The sequence below is a fragment of the Colletotrichum gloeosporioides genome (genome assembly GCF_011800055.1).
Source record: "Colletotrichum gloeosporioides strain Lc1 chromosome Unknown consensus_103, whole genome shotgun sequence".
Classification (NCBI taxonomy): Eukaryota; Fungi; Ascomycota; class Sordariomycetes; order Glomerellales; family Glomerellaceae; genus Colletotrichum; species Colletotrichum gloeosporioides.
Genome location: NW_025544748.1, coordinates 592,450 through 611,431, shown reverse-complemented (window position 1 = coordinate 611,431; position 18,982 = coordinate 592,450). Strand labels below are relative to the sequence as shown.

Sequence of the window (18,982 nt, the reverse complement as noted above, 5' to 3'; positions counted from 1 at the left end):
CAACCTCAAAATTGGCACCGAAATCGACAAATCAATGCATCGACAGCAGTTGTAAGCCGACACGTTTGAGGCTCAATAAGAAAATACTTTTCATTCGAAGCATGAACCAGTCGGCATGTCTTGCATGTCTGGGCTATCTCGCGAAGGGGCGCGCTTTGAAGGAGCTCAAGTTTCCTCGCGGATTCCGTGACCCCCTGCATCTTATAGGGTGAAACACTTTTTTTGCAATTCGCTCAGTCCTTACCCCGGAGTCCCGAGATCCGGTCTTGACGGATTTGAAGCAGTGTGGGATTGGGGTGGACCGATCCAGCCCTATGACGCCTATTTTTAGGGTGATCACAATATTGCCTCCCGTGCCGATAACCGTGATGGCTTGAACCTTGCCGGTCCTGGAACTCCGATCGTCGTTTGAGTTGCGTGGCACTAGGAGGCCCATTATTTCGGGCCGAGCGCCTGGGCCTGACCAAGTATTTGATGTCAGCTCCCCCGTGGTCACGTCCGGAGGTTCACGGGGCTTTTAATTGTTCTTCCTGTTGCCTGACATCCGAGATGTGAGCCGTCACGATACCCACTCTAGCCCCTTTCCCACCTCCACAAGCCGGTGTGTTTACTCTGTCCTTCGTTTCTTCAATTGCAAGTTCCTGTTTCTCTCTCTTACATATCTGCTGCGGGTCTTGTGAGGAGCACTTCCGTTCATTCTGTTCTACGCACCCGCTCGACGATTTGACTCAATGGACACGATGGAATCAGCAACCCCCGACATCGCCTCGCTTGGCGACTCAAGTGTTACGACCAGACTGGAAGACCAAGAGCCAATTAGAGCAGATGCATCCAGAGGAACCGAGAAGCAATCCGAGGCCGCAACGGATACCACACTGCCTGTACCGAGTTCCCCTATCTATGCACCGGCACAAGCAGATTTGACGAAACACCGCCGGCGATGGATTCCTCGAATATCTTCACGGCTGCGCAACACTCTACTCAGCACTATGGGTCTTCTCGAACTCGCCAATGCCGGTGACTTCGCAGCAAACGTCTGGAACGAGATTCCTGTGCCTATATATGCCATCGTCTTCATGGCCCTGGGCGGCACGCTGGCGTTGGTAGTGTCAATTCTGGCTCTCAAAGACACTCTTTTGAGTTGGCAGAACGTATGCTTCCTCCGTATCGAGAGGGCTGCTTTGAACGCAGAAAGGCTGGAGCGTCTCCAACGAAATCAGCCGACGCTGGACGTCGACGTTCTTCTTGACACGAATTTTCGAGAACTTGGAAGCGAAATCGCGAATCGCTTCGGGCTAGACATATGCAGTGGGTTCGGCGCATTTCTCATCAGTATCGGCACATACATGGCGATTGGAGGGGCGAATCGCCAAGCGTGGTTTGCAAGCAACATCTTGTCAGGCTACCTCGGCAATGCCCCAATCGCTCTCTATGGCCTGATTAGCTCTGGGTGGTCGGCCCACATCTTCCGCAGAGCTTCTCAGCACCAAAGACTCGCGGCCCAGTCGCCTCGCCTCCAGAGTAGCCGAGCCTTAAAGGTTATTGAACGACGGACGCGCAATGTTCACATCTACACTTTGGTCAGTGGTGTGAGTAGCGTAATTGGTGGTGGTGCATCCATGGTCACGGCGACAAGATGGGAAGGCTACGTCGTACTCATCCCAGTTATTCTATCATCGATGTTTTACAACTCGTGGCTTCGTCGCAATGTGGCCTATGATAGACCATCCGCCGGCGACTCATTGCACCTGACCGAAGAGGCGATCACTCACGAACTCGAGGTTGCAGAGATGACCTGGCGAAAGATTCGAGGCCAATCCCGGCCATTTCAGGAGCTGGTGGCCGACACAACGTCTCTAGAGGCCGTCACGGCGTATCTCGTCGCCAATGATCTTCTGGAACATTTCTGCCTGTCTCTCATGAAAAGTGCTGTGGTCGCTCCTGTTTTTGTCGGCCAAGAATTAACAGATGTCACGATAGACACAGAGCGTCTGTTGGAAACGCCAAAAGAGATCCATCCAACCATGATCGAAATCGCAAACGAAACGATCAAGCAGGAGGGCCCGAAGCACTTCGATTACCGCCAACGATACTTGTCTGAGATTCTGGGGAGCATGCTACGATTATCACTGAAGGCTGGCTGTGGAGGTTCTATGACAGAATGCTGAACTGTTTTGACAGTTCTAGCGAAAACGCCACAAGAAATGTTATAAGACGTAGACCAACATAATATTACATAATTCTTAATGATTGAAATAAGTAACGACAGATGGAATTCCCTAATGTACACCTTTTTTGTAAGCCATTCCCGAATCATAACTCTCGATTGACGTTAGAATCGCAACCTCATCGGCCACACCGCGATGCAGTCTGAAAGAAGAAGAACCCCTCGCATACTTGTGCCGGAAACATGCAATCATGAGCAAACATGCACCTTGCCTAAACACTTTGTCTTCCTCTCTTTATCCCCTTTCCTGGCCCTTCTCCTCTGGTGGAGCGATCACCACAGTTGCAGGTATGTCGGTGCTTTCGGTATCCTTCGCCTTAGGCTTGCGCCTGAAGAGCCTTCCAATCGCTGAGAAGCCCTTTCCCAGAATTCTGTAGACGATGACGAAGGGCCTCCCGACGAACTTGGCCGCCTTCTCGAACCAAATATCGGGGAAAATGCGTACGACAACTCCCCAAGGCATGGACATGAAGGCGACAACGAGGCAAATAGCCCACTGGCTTCCATTGAGACCTCCCTCTTTGATCTCGAACACACGGCCACCAACGAAGACGATGCCAACTTGCAGACCAACCATCAAAAGATTGATGAAGATGAAGAACTGGTTGCGATGAACACCTTCTAGGACGTTGAACTTGTTATCCAGGCGACGGTTATTGAATTCGTTGAAAATCTGCATCCAAACGAAAGTGTTGAAAATGATCGTATCGAGTTGCAGCATCTCGTCTTCACTGTTACGGTCGTAGTTGAGAATCTCTGGACCAGCAAAGTACAGCGTGATAGTGATGACGAGCTGGAAAATCGCTTGACCAATAATCATCTTCCACATCTGTAGCCAAGGTTGTCAGTGCAAACTCATGTGCCAGTTCAGGGACAACTCACGTTAATGGTGATCAGAGGAGCACTCTTGGGTTGAGGAGGCCGATCAAGAATCTTCTCGGTCGGAGGATCGGTTGCAAGCGCGAGGGCAGCAAAGGTATCCATGATCAGATTGACCCAAAGCAGCTGGACGGCTTTAAGTACAGGCTCCATATGGTCGTCGTACATGGCTGTGATGAAAGCAAGCATGACCGCCGTGATGTTGACAGTGATTTGAAACTGTGCAAAAGTGAGGAATTAGTCAATCTGGTCGAGTCAAATGTCCTCGGATAACAAGTGAGGCAAGATTGCTTACCTGGAGAAACTTCTGCACAGCATCGTTAACTGCACGGCCCCATTTGAGAGCCGTAACAATGGAAGTGAAGTTGTCATCCATCAGAACAATAGCCGATGCCTCCTTGGCGACTTCGGTTCCGGAAATACCCATTGAAAACCCGACATCAGCAGCTTTCAAAGCAGGGGCGTCATTCGTGCCATCTCCCGTCACCGCTACCGTCTCTCCAAGAGCCTTCAATCTGGTGACGAGAATGCGTTTGTCCTCCGGGGATGAACGAGCCAAGACCTGAAGCTTTGGGAGAATAGCGTTCATGTCACCCTCGGACAGCTTGCGGAAAATAGGTCCCTCCATGATCACGCCGTCGCCGCCCGTGTAGATGCCGCACTCTGTTGCGATAGCCTGTGCCGTAATGACGTTGTCGCCCGTGACCATACGAACAGTAACACCGGCATGTTGGGCCTTACGAACTGCGTCAGGTACGCCCGGTCGCATGGGGTCCTGAATACCAACAATTCCGAGAAAAGTGAGATCGGAAAGAGACAGCAGAGAATCCATCTTGACATGGTCGTCCTCCGAAGGCATTCCGGCAGGTGGCCATTGGGGGTAATCCTTGTAGACAAGGCCAATCGTCCTCAATGATCGGCTGGCATATTGGTTGATGGTGTTCTGCAGGGCTTGTCGCTGAGTCGAGTCCAGGGGCTCCTCGTTCAAGGTTTCCAAGTTAGCCTGAGACGAGCAGTATCCGAGCAGGATCTCCGAAGCTCCCTTGACCAGAAGACGGTAGCCTTTGTTGGAGTCACGAAGCTTGATCACAGCAGCCATGCATTTTCTCCGCGAGTCGAAAGGCAACATCTGCACAACATGTTCGTTGGCGCGAGCCTCTGCCAGCGATTGCAGGCCCAGATGGTCCTTGGCCAGAGACAACAGAGCTGTTTCAGTTTTGGATCCGATGAAAGTAGCCTGGCCATCTTCTTGGCCTTCAAAGGCAGTCGAGTTGACGGCAACTGACTGGACAATCAGCTCTTTGGTTGCCGTGGGTACAGATGAGGCCCATGTAGAAACAGGGACGGTGCCATCGGCGGACTTTTCGCTGTCGGATTGCGCCAGAGCTGTGAAGCTTGTCGTTGAGAACGTTCCGGCCACCACTGTCATCTTGTTCGTTGTCTGTGGCCAAATCAGTAAGCGTGCGCCTTGCAGATTTTGATCTTGTTGCAGATCTCACCAGCGTTCCCGTCTTGTCTGAGCAAATGGTTGTTGCGTTGCCCATAGTCTCACAGGCGCGTAGCACTCGGACGAGGTTGTTCTCCTTCAGTAGCTTAGTGGTCGCAAAAGCCAGGGCGAGTGTGACGGCCAGCGGCAATCCTTCGGGCACTGCGACTGCGATGATCGCAATTGCGACGACAAGCAGATCCATGAAAGTAGACGCCTTGTCTGCTGGCGATCGGTGATCCTCTGGTAAAGTCGCAAGGAATCGGAAAAGAAGAATGAAGAACATCAGGGCGGATGCGCCTCCACCCAACTTAGCAATGGCAACCGCAAGACCTTCCAGCTTCTTTTGCAGGGGAGTGGCTTCGACATCGTAGCGAACAGACATCATGATCTTGCCGAAGCTGCTGTGCACTCCGACAGAAGTGCAAACGTACGTGCCCATACCTAGAGCCAATCAGCACATTTCCACATCTAATGGTCCGAAGGAACCTACCCTCAAGCACCTTGGAGCCAGAAATGATGAAAGGGTCGAGGTCGTCGAGGTTGTTGTGCTGCGTGTCGAGAAGCTTCATGACCTGGTCTCCGGCGGTCTTCTTGAGGACGTCGGATTCGCCAGTAGCCGAAGATTCATCACACTTCAAGTCCTGGCCTTCGATCAGGATACCATCAGCAGGCACCATGTCTCCCGGCTCAAGATGAAGAACCTCTCCGACGAGAATCTCATTCACATTGATCATGAGAGATCGGCCTGACCGAATGACCTTGACCTGACGATCGTCCTTCTTGGTGTTCAATCGCACAAATGCCTGTTCTTTCTGCCAATTGTTGTGGGAACCGACGACGACGACGATGATTACTGCGGCGCAAATGGCCACGCCTTCTACCCTAGGTGAATGTCAGCCTGCAGTGATGTGACCCAGTAGAATTGACATACCAGTCAACCGATGCCGGAGACCCCGCGGGCCTTTCGACACCCAAAGTCTCGTATAAACCCAGTGCCAGAGAGATGATACCGGCGACGGTCAAGAGAATGATGACCTTTTCGCTAAGCTCAATGTACATAAGCCTCCAGATAGACTTGCCCTTCTTTGGTGGGAGGACATTGCGACCGTAAACGCGCGTGCGATCGGCGAATGGTGTTGAAGATGCGGTCGCGTGCCTCTCTGTTGGCGTCGCGGGTTTGGAATCAAAGTCGACGGCCTCGCTGAACGAGACTGTGGACTTGACGCCGGTCTCGTCAACACTGAGTCCGCTGCGTACATCGGTCTGGATGCCCCGCGCGATTCCCTGGAGACCGCCAAGAGCTCGGAATGCCGACAGGGACTTGGGATTGAAGAGCTTGTTCAGCTGACCAGGAGAAAACGCGAAGGGATTGTTGTCAACGCGAAAGTCGTGCTCGGTTCCGGGGTCTGGATGAAGAGCCGAGTCTGGATCCTCAAGAACGAAGCTTGGGGCGGCACTGGGAGCAGCAGTTGTGCCGGACGGGGTCAAGAAAGGATTGGTCCCGTCGGGGGTGATGGTGTCGGCATCGCTGACGGCCCGCGGACGGGAGTCCGGATGTGTGGGGTTTGGATTGGGGCTGAGAAAGTTGTCAGCCATCATGAGCTACTGGAGTCATGTATGGGCTGGTGGAAATGAGAAAGTGTTGTCGAGCTGGAGCAAGGCGTGCCGAAGAAGCGGCGGCCAAGCAATATGAATATTTCTGCGCGTCTGCAGAGAGGGCAGCTTTCTCCGGGCTCCCTCCTGCAGCTTCTCCCAGACTGGCCATACAACACCATCTTGTCAACCGGAAGAGACATAGCTCTCCACTTCTCCAGTAGAGCGGCAAACGCAAAAGGTCAAAGGTCCCGGCTGGCTCAGCACTGCCACAATTCAACGGACATTATATTAACGAAATGATAGCCTCTGATGCGATCTGATAAGCTCGGGTATCCAGGGATGGGGCTCGAGGAGCTCTCGACAAGCTTAAACAAGCAGGCATTCTGCGGTGTGTGTGGAGTGAAGGCCCGCCGGAGGCAGTCTAGGTCAGCCTCAGAGACCAACGGACAGCACATGATGCAGTCTTGGCAGTTTAAGAGAGGATTCCAAGGAGCTCAGAATGATGATCATAAGCAGCGGGATGTGGAAGATGCCAAGAGCTTCAAGGGAGGGGAAGGTGGACGCGAGGGAGAAAAGCAAGATGAGCCGGAGATTGGCAAAATTTGTGAGCATAGTCTGGCGCAGACGAGGGATTTTCTGGCAAACATTAAGCGAGATGATGGCAAGATCAGACGAGCATGAGGATAGGGGGAAGGTTTAGCCGTTCTGACAGCGCTGACAAACTCGGTTCAGACGAGTGAGGTTTTTTGCTTCTGGCCTGGGGCCGGCGACAGGCCAAGAGTCAGGCGAAAGAGGGGTCTGGAATTCTATTTGACAGACGCAGTGAGAAAGTCATTCTTCTGCGGTGTTGGCGGCGCATCAGGAGCTTCAAATGGAAGGTCAGACAGCGCACGTGTGCGGTTGATACGACCTCGCTTGATCTTTCCCTGTCGCCCTTGATTCGCGAAATCCTACTCGCAATCACCTCAAGCGGGGTATCTCCACCCGGCTCACCGTGTTTCCCGCCTCCCATCGCCGCCATCGGCCTTCATGAACTCCTGTTGGACTCCTCCCGCGCGGTATGGTACGGTACGGTACGGTACCGACGCAGCGCTTTGACTGGGGCTTGTAGCAGAACGCGAAACCTCGTAGCATTTGTTTCTTGGCCACAGAAAGTCGTTTCCTCTTGCCGTCCTTTCTTCGTTTTCAGTTTCCATATAATGACGCTATGTTTCGCTCGCGCAAGAATGACGGCGTGGTTCTGCGCAGGAAGCGACCATCTCTTACATACACAGCCGAGCCAAGAAGTCCAACAGTCTGACTGTTGAACCGAAATGTCGTTTCCGCTGCCAGCACGAGACCGGTCATGTCGAGCCGCGAGCCCCTCTCTTGCTGATCATGCTATCTCCCACAAGCCAAGCCTATATTGGCCCCCTCGACGCGTCAAATCCAGCCACATAGCAAACTTGACACCGTTTCTTTGCGCAGAGCAAAATGCAACTCTTGACTTGTGCTGTCGGTCGGCGTTGCTTTGCATCCGGATGTTGTACTTTCCGGGGCTTACGACCCCCTGTAAATATGTCGGCAATTAGTGCTGTCACCTAGGTCTTTTGACGAAGCCACCGGCGCAAGCTCCTTCGGCCGACGCCGAGCCGACGGACTGCTGTCACGAATTGTTACTTGGCAGCATCATCGCCAACACCAACCGCTGGATACTGTCAGGTTTTCTGGATGGCAAGTTTTATTTCCACGTTTCGCGACAGAACCAAAACCAACACTTGGGATTAACGCTCGGTCGCTACCAATATGGCCCCTGTTGCTGATCACCTGGAGTCCTTGTCTCGCTTGATTTTCCGGTACTCTTATTTTCGTGAGGAGGCCTCATGCGGTTTGTGTCAGAGAGAAGAGCTCCATACACATCCACTCAACTGGGGCTTGATGGGCCACTTATTCTTCTAGAGTTCAACGCTGACCACTTTTCCAACGCAACAATGATGAATCCGCGCCTGATATTGACGAGCGGTTCGTTGATTTACTTTCTTGATCCTCTAAGATAGCATAATAGTAGGCGTGTTCAAGGGTTTTCGTAGCACGGACCTCAAGAACTTCATTGCTTCGTTGCAGTCGATGCTGAGCCCGAGCGTGAGGGTGGACGACGTTGAAAAGGAGCCCAGGCATTATCATAATCCGCTTGTACTTACCTTGCAGTTTGACTAGTTCACACAGACCGCAGAGTGTTCATGATGACCCCAGAGGCCATGACCGTGTCAGCAACTTACGAAATTTCCTCGAAATCTTGCCGATTAGAGGCATTCGGAAGATACTTTGGCTCCGAGCCAGCCGTTTTCGTAATGTTGGAAGTCATTCAGCACCTTTCTAATGCAAGTGAAGATGTCTTGCATGGGACGTGTACCTGTAATGCAGATTAATTTGCTGCTTCAAAGACCTGCTGACGATCGAAGAAGTAGAAGAAACTTTTGTGGAAGTCAGGTATTATTCGGCCCGGCGGTGAGGTTGACGAAGACTCCTCCCAAGATCATTGAGTGACCTGCAATTGCCGATCCAACAAGTCTTAGGCTGCACCATAGTCCAACGTACGCGATCGCACAAAAAGATTCATGACGTCAAGCTTTCGTTTACGCATTCATTGACAGTTAAACATGTTTGACTATTTAGCTAATAGCATTTCTAAAACAAGACAACTTCAACTCCTCTTCTGCGTGCTGCTTCATTTATGTCGAAGACCTCTGTCCCCGAAGCCTGTGCCTCGTCAAGCAGCTCAAATATGATCTTCAGAAAGTTGAACGGGTCTCTTTTGGACAAATGTTCACGAAAACTCTCCAGTGTGGTTTTCCATTCAGGATGGGCGCCCAGCTGGCGAAACTCTAAGCTGGCTGCTGTAACAGGAAACACCATCCCGTTCTGTATCAGCGAGTACTTTTCGCGGTCGAGGTCAAAACGGATATGCTTGTGAATAGCGTCCATCGCAGAGATCAGCCGGCACATGATCACGCCTGTATTTGGCGCGAACTGGGTTTCCTGCTGAGCTTGTCCGTCTTGGAGCCTTTTTCTTCTGCGAATTTCGAGAATCCCTGCGAACCGCCAACAGTCCCATAAGTGACACTGTATGAATTCGCCGATCTCACCGGGCCATATCCATAGTCTGGACTCGACACTTGCTTGAGGACCATCCGGTATATCGGCCAGTACGTCAATAAGAGATCGGGGCATTCCTATACCAACCTCGACTCCGCCAATCCTACCCCCGGGCCAACTGTCTTGGGTCTTTCTGAAGCGCTTCCAAAGCCCGATTGAGGGGCTTGCACGGCCGACCACATATAATGGCAAGTCCATGACGCACATAGACTCCAACATATGAAGCGTTGGAAGATCGCGCCCAGGGCCTGGCTCCAGCAAGTGCATTTTGGCGTCCAAGTTGTACAGATTTGCCATAAGTTGGACATACATCGTAAAAGGACGGGCTAACAAGAGCTACGCTCATCAGCATTGTAATGTTCAAGTCAGTTTACCTGTTTCGAATACTTTCACTTACACATAAGGAGCAGACCATCAATCCGGCAAAGGCAGTTGATGCCCTGATGTCGTCATGTTGGCTAGCAAGCTCAGCGCGGAATGTTCGGAGGGCAAGGTCAAGACGTTCCATGGAAGATACAGACAGATCATCGCACCCATCATCGACATAGCTCTGGATAGCGATGCCTATTATTCTGAGGGCCTTGCTTTGTGATGCCATGTCCTCGAAGATAGGCCTGATCCAAGACTGAGTCTCCGCGTTGTAGAGCTTGCCAAGGCCAGATTTCAAAACTGAGCGATTGTTAGTCTGCGACATCGACATTTTGAAAGGTTTCAAGAAAAAGAATTTGAAAACGTACAAGTTTCGAATAAGTTGTCCAGCCCGTCGAGGCCATCCTCATCTGGACGCGGCGGAAGCGGATGGTCGTCGTCTAACCTACGACTCTGTGGCTGGTCGCTGAGAACGCGGTAGGATGACGAAGCAGGGATGTTGACATTGCTAGTATCCAAGCCCCGATCCGTAGGCCGCGAGATCTCTGGTTCATCCGCGGAATGGATACTGATGGTATCGTTCACCCACCGGAGGGGTTTTGTGTACCCTTCACACTCAAGACCACGTCGCATGCAGGGACCGCACTCGGGGCGGGCTTCATCGCACTTCCGTTTTCGCCTCTTGCAAGTTGCGCAGCCGTTTCTCGAACGCGTTATTGGCCGCATTTTCCGCCTCGGGCACTTCGCTTTTCATAGTCGGCATTGGTGTGTTGGAATCAGGGGCCGGCCACGCAAATGTTCTCAACTGAGAGACTGAGTTGAATGGCGGCGCACTTGATGGACGAAATGGGAATGACGTGGGGACGGGAAGAATGCAGCGCACCGACGACCCTTAAAGAGTTTAGCGCTGAAGCAGCTTGTCTGCTGCACGGGCACCAAGACGATCTGTGGGCATGTTTTTGATTCAAACACAGCGGGTTGCTCCTGAGCCCCGGTCCTAGGTTGAAGAAGGCGACGACTCTCAGGACCGCATTTATCAGGATATTCAGTTGCTTACATGGAGCTTTGCTCTTGGACTCCTTTTCCGACTAACCACAAATGGATAATCATTGCGCCAAACATGGACTTCTGATGACAAACTGCGGCGCAATTGTCATGATCTTCCCCCTTCTGAACATGTTGCACATAGCACGACCAGTCATTGTCCGCGAAATGGCGATCCACTTGTTCCTGGTCCCCTCTCGCATGATGAGTGGTGGTTTTCACTTGAATCAGCATACCAGACTGGGTTTTTTCCTGAAAATATGTCAGGGTAATTGGGGGTAGTATATGAAGGTCGAAGCCCCCGACTTGCGCTTTTGTTGAAGACTCATCTGCAACCATCACACGATACCCCCTATTTCACTTCGAAACCAGGACATCTTTCTGGACACCTCAATCAACAAAACACTTCCGACATTATCTACCTCGATTTCCACGGACGGCATCGGCAATACAATATGACACCGCGAGAATGTCGAACAAGACAAACAAGAGACGCCGAGAACTCCCCTTCCCCTACGGACATAGATGTCGAACTTCTAGGCCGGCAGCGCCCGGCAGTGTTTGAGTCCTGGCTAACGGAGGTCGGCTTTTGCTCCTCACTACTTGGACTCATGCTAATGGGGGTAAGTTTATCTGATCAACATGCCCAACAGCGGCTGCTCTTTGGCTGACTCCAATCTCGCAGGAATATCTTGTCGGTGGCTTTCACATCATCCTCCCCCAGCTTGCTTCCGATCTAAATATCCCCAGCGAATCCCAGACGTGGCCATCGAGTGTATTTTCCCTTGTTGCTGGCGCCTGCCTTCTCCCGTTCGGCCGAATAAGCGAAAAGTTCGGAGGTTATGTTACGTTCAACATTGGTCTTGGATGGTTCTTCGTTTGGACTCTGTTGTCCGGCTTCAGCCATAATTATGTCATGCTCATAGCCTGTCGCGCTATGGCAGGTTTGGGTATTTCTGCAGTCCTTCCGGCCGGCATTATGATGCTCGGCAAGACCTATCGACCCGGACCTCGGAAGAATCTCGTGTTCGCGCTTTACGGTTCCTTCGCTCCTATTGGCTTTTTTTTCGGCATATTTATCGGCGGTCTGACGGGGCAATACTTGTCATGGAGATGGTACTTCTGGGTCGGCTCCATGATATTGGGCGTGCTCATCGCCATTTCTTTCTTTTCCATTCCGAAGGATTATGGCAACAAGCATGAAGTGCAGATGGATTGGCTGGGTACTGTTACGATCGTACCGGGTCTTGCGCTTCTTATCTACGCCCTTACAGACAGTTCTCAGGCTCCAGAGGGGTGGAAAAGCCCCCAGATTCTGGTCACCCTTATCGTTGGCGTTCTCTTGCTAGCCATCGGCTTTTACATCGAGAAATACGTCGCATCCAGCCCGCTTCTTCCGCCTGACCTTTTCTCGACAAAGTACATCAAGACTCTGATGTTGGCCCTATGGCTTACATACGGTGTTTTCGGGCTTTTTCTGTTTTACAGCAGTTTCTACATTGAGTTGGTTCTCCACGCACCGCCCCTGCTTACGGCTGCCTGGTATGTTCCCCTGGCTGCTGGAGGGGTAATAATCGGGCTCGTGGGAGGTTTCACTCTCCATTTACTCCCCGGAAGGCTTCTTTTGATCCTTTCGGGTTGTGGAAGTGTTGTGTGTGTTCTACTTTTTGCCATAATGCCTGAAGATCCAAGCTACTGGGCGTACGTCTTTCCGTCAATGGTCTGTGCAACAATTGGCATCGACATTGCTTTCACCGTCAGCAATGTATATATAACAACATCTCTACCTCAACATCATCAAGGACTTGCTGGCGCTCTCATCAACAGTCTGCTGTTTCTTGGAATCAGCTTCTGGTTGGGCATGGCGGACATAGCTGTCCATCAAACAACCGACTCCGGGCTCAGGTCCAGTTATAAATCGGCGTTTTGGGTTGGAGTAGGAGCAGCAACTGCCGCGGCTAGTCTTTTTTCCACTGTCAGGATTGGGTCAGCGAGTAGTGACTTGACAATGGAAGAGAAACGGCAGCGGGGAACAGCGGGCCAATCAATTTCGGAGGATCATCAGCCATAACATATGTAACAGAACTTGAGCATCTCTAAGATGGCGATACGTTGTACGAGAAAGCGATCAAAGTAATCTCAACCTCAGACTGCGTCTGCTGTACCCTAGTTGAGGGACACCCCCAAACGCTGATTCTAGCATCATTCATCAGATTCCATAGCATTGCCGTTGTCAAGCACTGTATTTGTTCCTCCCTTTTCCATTCATAACTCCCCCCTCAATCAAACCACAAATGATCGAGCTTTTGGCCTGTCATTTGAGCCGCTTCTTGTGCGCCTGCCTTCTGAATCACTTGAAATTCTCGTCATCTCCTGTCTAACTTGAACTTCCGTCTGTTTTTGGATTCCATTTCCCCCCAATATGATGGCTTCTTCGCTATCGTTGTTCGATGAATCTCCCGTATTCGCCGTTACTCTCCCTCCTCTACCCCCTGAAGAGATTACTGTGTGGTTCCCAGGTAGTCTGTCAGATAGGTCGGTCAAAGGATGAGATGTCCTCGTTTTGGTGCCAGTGTTTCCGCAGCTGTCAAGCGGATACCCCGCTCTGGATGAGGAAGAGCCCAACAGAGCCGGAAAGTATCTCTTGAAAAACACTTTCAAGGCCGAGGAGCAGCCGCAGAAGATGGCTACATAAAGCTCCAGCGCGTACCAGACGAGGGAGTAGGCCAGCTGTTGATAGAGCTCCGGCTCGTTTGCTAGTTGTCGCACATAGTAGAACCGGACGCATCCCGCTGGGAGATTATGGTAAGCGGAAGGCAGTCGGTGCTTTCTTACTCAACACTCACCAACAACTGATATGATACCCAGGGCAAACACGGCCGAGACTGCCCACTTTTGTCGCTGGTTCCATGTGAATGCGTGTATCTCGACAATGAGGGAAGGTGACTTACCTTCGGAAGCTGGAGATTCCAAATCATAGGGATCGGGCAGATCCAAAGACATATATCCGTGATGATGACGATAATACCGGCAGCATCCCAAAATGCTTGTTGTTTAGATTGCGTCATGCATTGTTGCATATAGATAATGCGGTCTCCTTTCGATGTCCAAAAGACCTCCGGTGGACTGCACTCGATAACAGACATGACAAAGTGCCCCACGCCCATGCCGATAACAACCACTGTGAGGCTATGGACCGCCCATCTCATGAGTAGTCGATCATCAAGGCGCAAGTAGAACAGAAGCAGGGCGACCTTGACGAGCACCATGGCGATTGCATACAGTAAGCGGGAGACCCAAAACGACTACACCGCATTGCTGTCAGTACTTTTTGAATGTTGCGAGCTCGATGCAGAAACGTGTTGACAATCACGTCACTCACTAGAAGCATGGGCTCCCAAGCCTCTGCTGGAATGTCTACTCCTGACTTTTGTTAGCAATGGGGAGGAGCTGGGGTTGGAGAAAGAGAACTCACTGGCCATCCCAATACCGCGAACGACCGAAATCATTACAGTGATAGACAATGCGATTGTCATCAACTGAACAAGTTAGTGTTGCAAATTCGCATTACCCGGAGAGAATAACGGATTCCTCTCATGGTGTCTTACTGTTCCAAATACCATCATAACTAGCAACTGTGAATCAGTACCGTCGTCTCTATGACGCAGTCTCTTTAAATAATGTACTTACTATCGTCGAAGCCAATAGCCTTCGTGATGACGAGCCTCGCCCACATTCGCATTCCCATAACGATGATTATAAAGATGATAAAACCGGCGTTGATTCCAAGAGCTCTGCATTGAGCTTGATTGAGTTCCATGGCTAAAGCTTCGTCAGTAGCTTGGCGTGCGAACACAAGTAAATCGGTCATCACCGTGCCCGTTGGAAACGAAGGGACGCGCAAGTTGAGCAATTCAGACAAGCGTTCCACGCCAGGAGTCTAATAAGGAACGCGGGATGGGAATCTTTAAGGCCAGCATTTTTTGAAGCCAAGGAAGCCGCAGTTTTCAAGACACCCTCCGCTCGGACATTTTGAAGGGTATTCTGTCGCATTGCTACATGTCAGGGAGCTGAACCGGAAAACGGCTTATACGGTTGGAAATCGCCTGCCCTGCTGACGTCTAGGCAACCTTCGCCTGTTTGGAGGATCAGAGCAGCGAGTCATTCAAAATATTTGGCGTGGTTGGTCGAACAAGTGATCAGTAATGATTTGTCACACGAAGGGCTCCCATGATGCCCATTCCGTCGAGCCAATGAAGAAATATTCTCATTCCTAAGACCAACTTGGGCGTGCGCTCCATGTGGAAATCTTCTGCATCTTCGAACATAACGCAGCGACTAGGACGGCTCTTCATTGATGAATTTGAACACCCATGGTAGGGCTTGCAACATAAGCCAATGCGTACCAACTTTTGTGGTCTCATAATTCCTCCGACTATCTCCACATGAGTGTGTTTTTTGACCCTCATGGACGATCAAAGCCCATGCAATTGATCCTTGCATATTGGTCCAGGGCCCTCTGCAGGCTGTTAATTCGCTCCATTCACAGTGGCCTTCCTTTCTGAGGAACGGTTGGTTCGTGATCCCCGGCCCTACGGTGCCCACGCCACTACTTGTTGAAAGATGGTCGTTTCCAGGGGACTGAAGACGGAGCGAGTGGAGATGACCCAAGAATCATTGACGCACGAACGTGATGCTTAGACGTTTTTGTGGCGTGTTATGTGGAGTTCGATCTCACATTCTTTGAGGTCTTCCCTGTTGATCTATTGTTTGCTGATTAAGACATCTAGATGCTGTCATCCGCATGGATACCTGCAAGAACATTACTGTCATGGTTGTCGAAGTTAATCGCACCTTCACAATCGAGGCTTTAGTCGCAGCAGGAAATATCTAAGAAGGGGAGCGTGCGAAATCGAGCTTGACAGTTCGAGAGATACGGCGTCTAGAGACATGTACGGAGGCATTACTGAGTAAGTAGCCGCGCGTGGGTTGCTAGTCCTTGTAAGCATCCTTGTGTGCATAACCCTCCCCTGCTTCGGCTAAAGCCACGGACGCCATGAATCTTAAGTTGCGGAACATTTCCTTGCTTGGAATGCCTCTAGCTATTTACAATCCAGGGTTGAGCCATCAATGTCACACCTGCATGACGGGAGCGACATGGAGCATTTCGAGAGCCGTCATTGAACACAGCAACAGCTCTGCGGGCTTCTGTCTCTGGGAACTCACAGTGAGACGGAGAATCTGATGTGACTGGTCGAAACAAGTCCAGACTGACTAGCTTGATGGCGAGTGCGGCGGTGCCTTATTGAGCAGCCCAAGGAGATTCAACATCCATGAGATGTGGACCCTTGAGCCATGTCGTGCATACGGAATCCACAAAGAGGAGGCAGGGAGATTGACAGTTCGTCTAATGGTTTTATCTGGTTGGTGCACATCGACAAGCGGGGAACCCGGTTGACCCTCCTGTCTCTCGGGTCGTTTTTACAGTCCGAGAAGTAGCAAAAGGCCCCATTCCCGTATTTTGGCCCGGAGAAAGCTGAACGCACCCCTATCGAGAACAAAGTTGAGAAGGTTCACAGCGTTGTGATCGATTAGCATGCGGCTAGAACAGAGTTTCGGGAAGACGTGGACTTCCCGTCAAGGTTCAAGGACATGGACAGTTGGTGATGGTTGGATCGGTGGGTGATGTACCCGCGCTCGTCTGGAGCCACTCAAAGTCACCTCACCAAAAGCATCTTCCAGGTCCAATGCTCGAGTCGGGAAATGCTGCAAAGAGCATGCTTCGTCCGGCCGGGTCCGGAGTCGGGGCCGTAAAAGCGGGTCTCTCGGTGGTGTGGATCCTGCAGCACGGTCAGCACCGGGCAGCACCTGGTGGGCGGTATTACATAATCGCTCCATTTATCCGGACTTTTACCACCTCACTCCCTCCCAGCCGGCTCCATCTGGCATGCGACTAATTTGTCTCGGAGGCGCCTTCTCCTTTCTCGTTTGGTGCCACTCCTTCCTTCACGCGGCCTCTCACCCACGCGACGCCGTCTCTCAACTTCAACGTCGGCAACCAGATATTTTGCCTCCCCCGATTTGGTCTCGCATCGGAAAAATGACAGCTCCTCACGATGTCCACATTCAATGGTCTTGTCGCAGAGTTTCCTGATATTCGCAGTAAGTCCTTGCTGACGAAAAAGTAGCATCACTGTGACCCTGGGGCCCGCGTGATAGCTTCGCCTTCACCTTGCTGCCTCTCGCCCCGACGCGCCTTTTCCCTCGAAATTTCGTTGCTGATTGCGTTGCAGTTGACTTCTTCCGGAAACATGCCGGCCATCATCCGCCACTCGCGTGCTTCCTGAGCCATATTCACAGCGACCACCTCGCAGGGTTGGAAAGCCTCCGCTCTCCGTTTGTCTACTGCTCCGCAGCCACGCGGGAGATGCTCCTCCGTCTCGAACGCTATCCCTGTCGCATCAACTACGCCAAGGGTATTCTGGAGGCTCGCGTGCAGACGTACAAGCATCTCAAGAATCTCCTCAAACCGCTGCCCCTGGATACGCCAACCACCCTCGAGCTTGCTCCCGGAAGATGCATCCAGGTCACTTTGCTCGATGCGAACCACTGCCCCGGTTCTGTAATGTTCCTGATCGAGGACACCCATCACGCCGTTCTCTATACGGGTGACATCCGAAGCGAACCGTGGTTCGTCAATGCCGTCGCCAGAAACCCAGCTGTCGTTGAGTACACCTGTGGCATCAAGACGCTTGACAAGATTTACCTCGACACCTCTTTTATCCAGAATGTCCCGTTTCAAACAAAGGCCAATGGCATTGCAGAGCTGTTGCGCAAGGTCGCTGTATATCCCGATGACACCATCTTCCACATCCAAGCATGGACCTACGGGTACGAGCAAGTATGGATCGCCTTGTCCAAGGCCTTGAGATCCAGGATCCACGTGGATGACTACAAGATGCGCGTCTTCTCTTCCTTGACTGGCAAGGCCTCGAACGATCGCTTCAGCTCGTCCATACATCTGTGCCCTGAGGCACCGGCGTTGGCTGGTTACATATGCGGCAATACACCCCATCCAGGTTGTCTCACACGGGACGAGCACGTTCGGCTGCATAGTTGTGAGAGAGGCAACTTTTGCTCAGTTGTTCGAGGCTCAAAAGTTGTTTCCATCCAACCCCTTGTCGCTCATCTTTCCAACGGAGCCGAAATTGCCGAGGTCGGTGTCGGCGGCGGCGGAGACGACCTAGAGCGGGACGCAGAGCTTGACACGCTGTCGTCCGCCGATGTCGAAGCCGTGCTCGCTTTGCTCAAGGAGAAGGGCGATCTTTCTCAGGAATCAAGGTCGCTGCTCCGGGAGCTCCTCGAAAATGGGGTAAACACCGGGCGGAACATGTCTCTCGACATCGACATCTCATCCTTTGGAGAGAAGAACGAAGCAGCAATCCTCGATGCCTTCCGGTCGATTGGGCAAAAGAGACAACCACCCAGCTCTAGTTTCCTCAGCACGGGAACCGATTCCGAACCTCCCTTGCCAAAAACCATCACTTTTCCTTACTCCCGGCACTCATGCTACCAAGAGCTCTGCGACCTCGTCCGAATATTCCAACCGAAAGATGTCTGGCCTTGCACCGTCAATCCCACAGACTGGGTCAGGGATAACATCACCATCCATTCTCTATTCGGAAACTTTTGCTCTGGTGACAGTTTCGCACATGACCTCGAAATGGAAAGGTTCGCCAGCCGGATTGCGGGACCGCTCGAGCAACGGGTGTCTCAAAACATTGACACCAGTCAACCCTCTGAGGGTGACATTGGCATGCCAACGTCGCATTTCTCGCAAACAGGTCAAGCAGCCGAACCCGAGGCAGCCGTTCAAGAACCCGAAAGGACCGTGAATGACGCGACCGCCGGGTCCGTGACGTCGCAACGGTCCATTGGGTCGGGACGGGGCTGTTCAGACGGAGAGGGCCGGAAAAGCCAAGAGTTTTCCGTTGTCAGCACTTCGAAGAGAAAACCATCGTCGTCTCGTGGAGTTTCAAGCGTACGAGCGGATGCATATCTGAACATGGCAAGGAATCTTGTTGGGGGCGAGTGGACCCCGATCGGTTTGCTGTCCACCTTTGACCATCATACAATGCTTGATAAGGAGCTAGGAGGAAGATAGAAACTTGCCGGCGTCTCACTTTGTAGATACCCCGCACCATATCGCATCAAAATAAGGGAAATAATGCTTAGAGACTATG

General features: G+C 51.8%; 6 protein-coding genes across 6 annotated transcripts; 3 read left to right on the top strand and 3 right to left on the bottom strand.

Moving 5' to 3' along the window:
* Nucleotides 1–740: 740 nt before the first annotated feature.
* Nucleotides 741–2,168, top strand: GCG54_00004014 (uncharacterized protein; the record flags this gene model as incomplete). Its single annotated transcript, XM_045404069.1, has 1 exon — nt 741–2,168. One exon carries the CDS (start codon nt 741–743, stop codon nt 2,166–2,168), a length of 1,428 nt encoding a protein of 475 aa, XP_045257269.1.
* Nucleotides 2,169–2,462: 294 nt separating this feature from the next.
* On the bottom strand, nt 2,463–6,191 carry GCG54_00004013 (Calcium-transporting ATPase 2; the record flags this gene model as incomplete). Its single annotated transcript, XM_045404068.1, has 6 exons — nt 2,463–3,056; nt 3,110–3,325; nt 3,402–4,547; nt 4,606–5,036; nt 5,086–5,477; nt 5,527–6,191. 6 exons carry the CDS (start codon nt 6,189–6,191, stop codon nt 2,463–2,465), a joined length of 3,444 nt encoding a protein of 1,147 aa, XP_045257268.1.
* A 2,667-nt stretch (nt 6,192–8,858) lies between these two features.
* GCG54_00004012 (uncharacterized protein) lies at nt 8,859–10,421 on the bottom strand (the record flags this gene model as incomplete). Its single annotated transcript, XM_045404067.1, has 3 exons — nt 8,859–9,662; nt 9,724–9,995; nt 10,064–10,421. 3 exons carry the CDS (start codon nt 10,419–10,421, stop codon nt 8,859–8,861), a joined length of 1,434 nt encoding a protein of 477 aa, XP_045257267.1.
* A 773-nt stretch (nt 10,422–11,194) lies between these two features.
* Nucleotides 11,195–12,810, top strand: GCG54_00004011 (Drug resistance protein; the record flags this gene model as incomplete). The annotated part of the gene is made up of 2 exons (XM_045404066.1): nt 11,195–11,362; nt 11,425–12,810. The coding sequence occupies 2 exons, from the start codon at nt 11,195–11,197 to the stop codon at nt 12,808–12,810; spliced, it is 1,554 nt and encodes a 517-aa protein (XP_045257266.1).
* Nucleotides 12,811–13,022: 212 nt separating this feature from the next.
* GCG54_00004010 (uncharacterized protein) lies at nt 13,023–14,559 on the bottom strand (the record flags this gene model as incomplete). The annotated part of the gene is made up of 5 exons (XM_045404065.1): nt 13,023–13,531; nt 13,586–13,640; nt 13,691–14,044; nt 14,122–14,162; nt 14,430–14,559. The coding sequence occupies 5 exons, from the start codon at nt 14,557–14,559 to the stop codon at nt 13,023–13,025; spliced, it is 1,089 nt and encodes a 362-aa protein (XP_045257265.1).
* Nucleotides 14,560–16,855: 2,296 nt separating this feature from the next.
* On the top strand, nt 16,856–18,903 carry GCG54_00004009 (Protein artemis; the record flags this gene model as incomplete). The annotated part of the gene is made up of 3 exons (XM_045404064.1): nt 16,856–16,901; nt 17,033–18,677; nt 18,813–18,903. 3 exons carry the CDS (start codon nt 16,856–16,858, stop codon nt 18,901–18,903), a joined length of 1,782 nt encoding a protein of 593 aa, XP_045257264.1.
* Nucleotides 18,904–18,982: the final 79 nt, after the last annotated feature.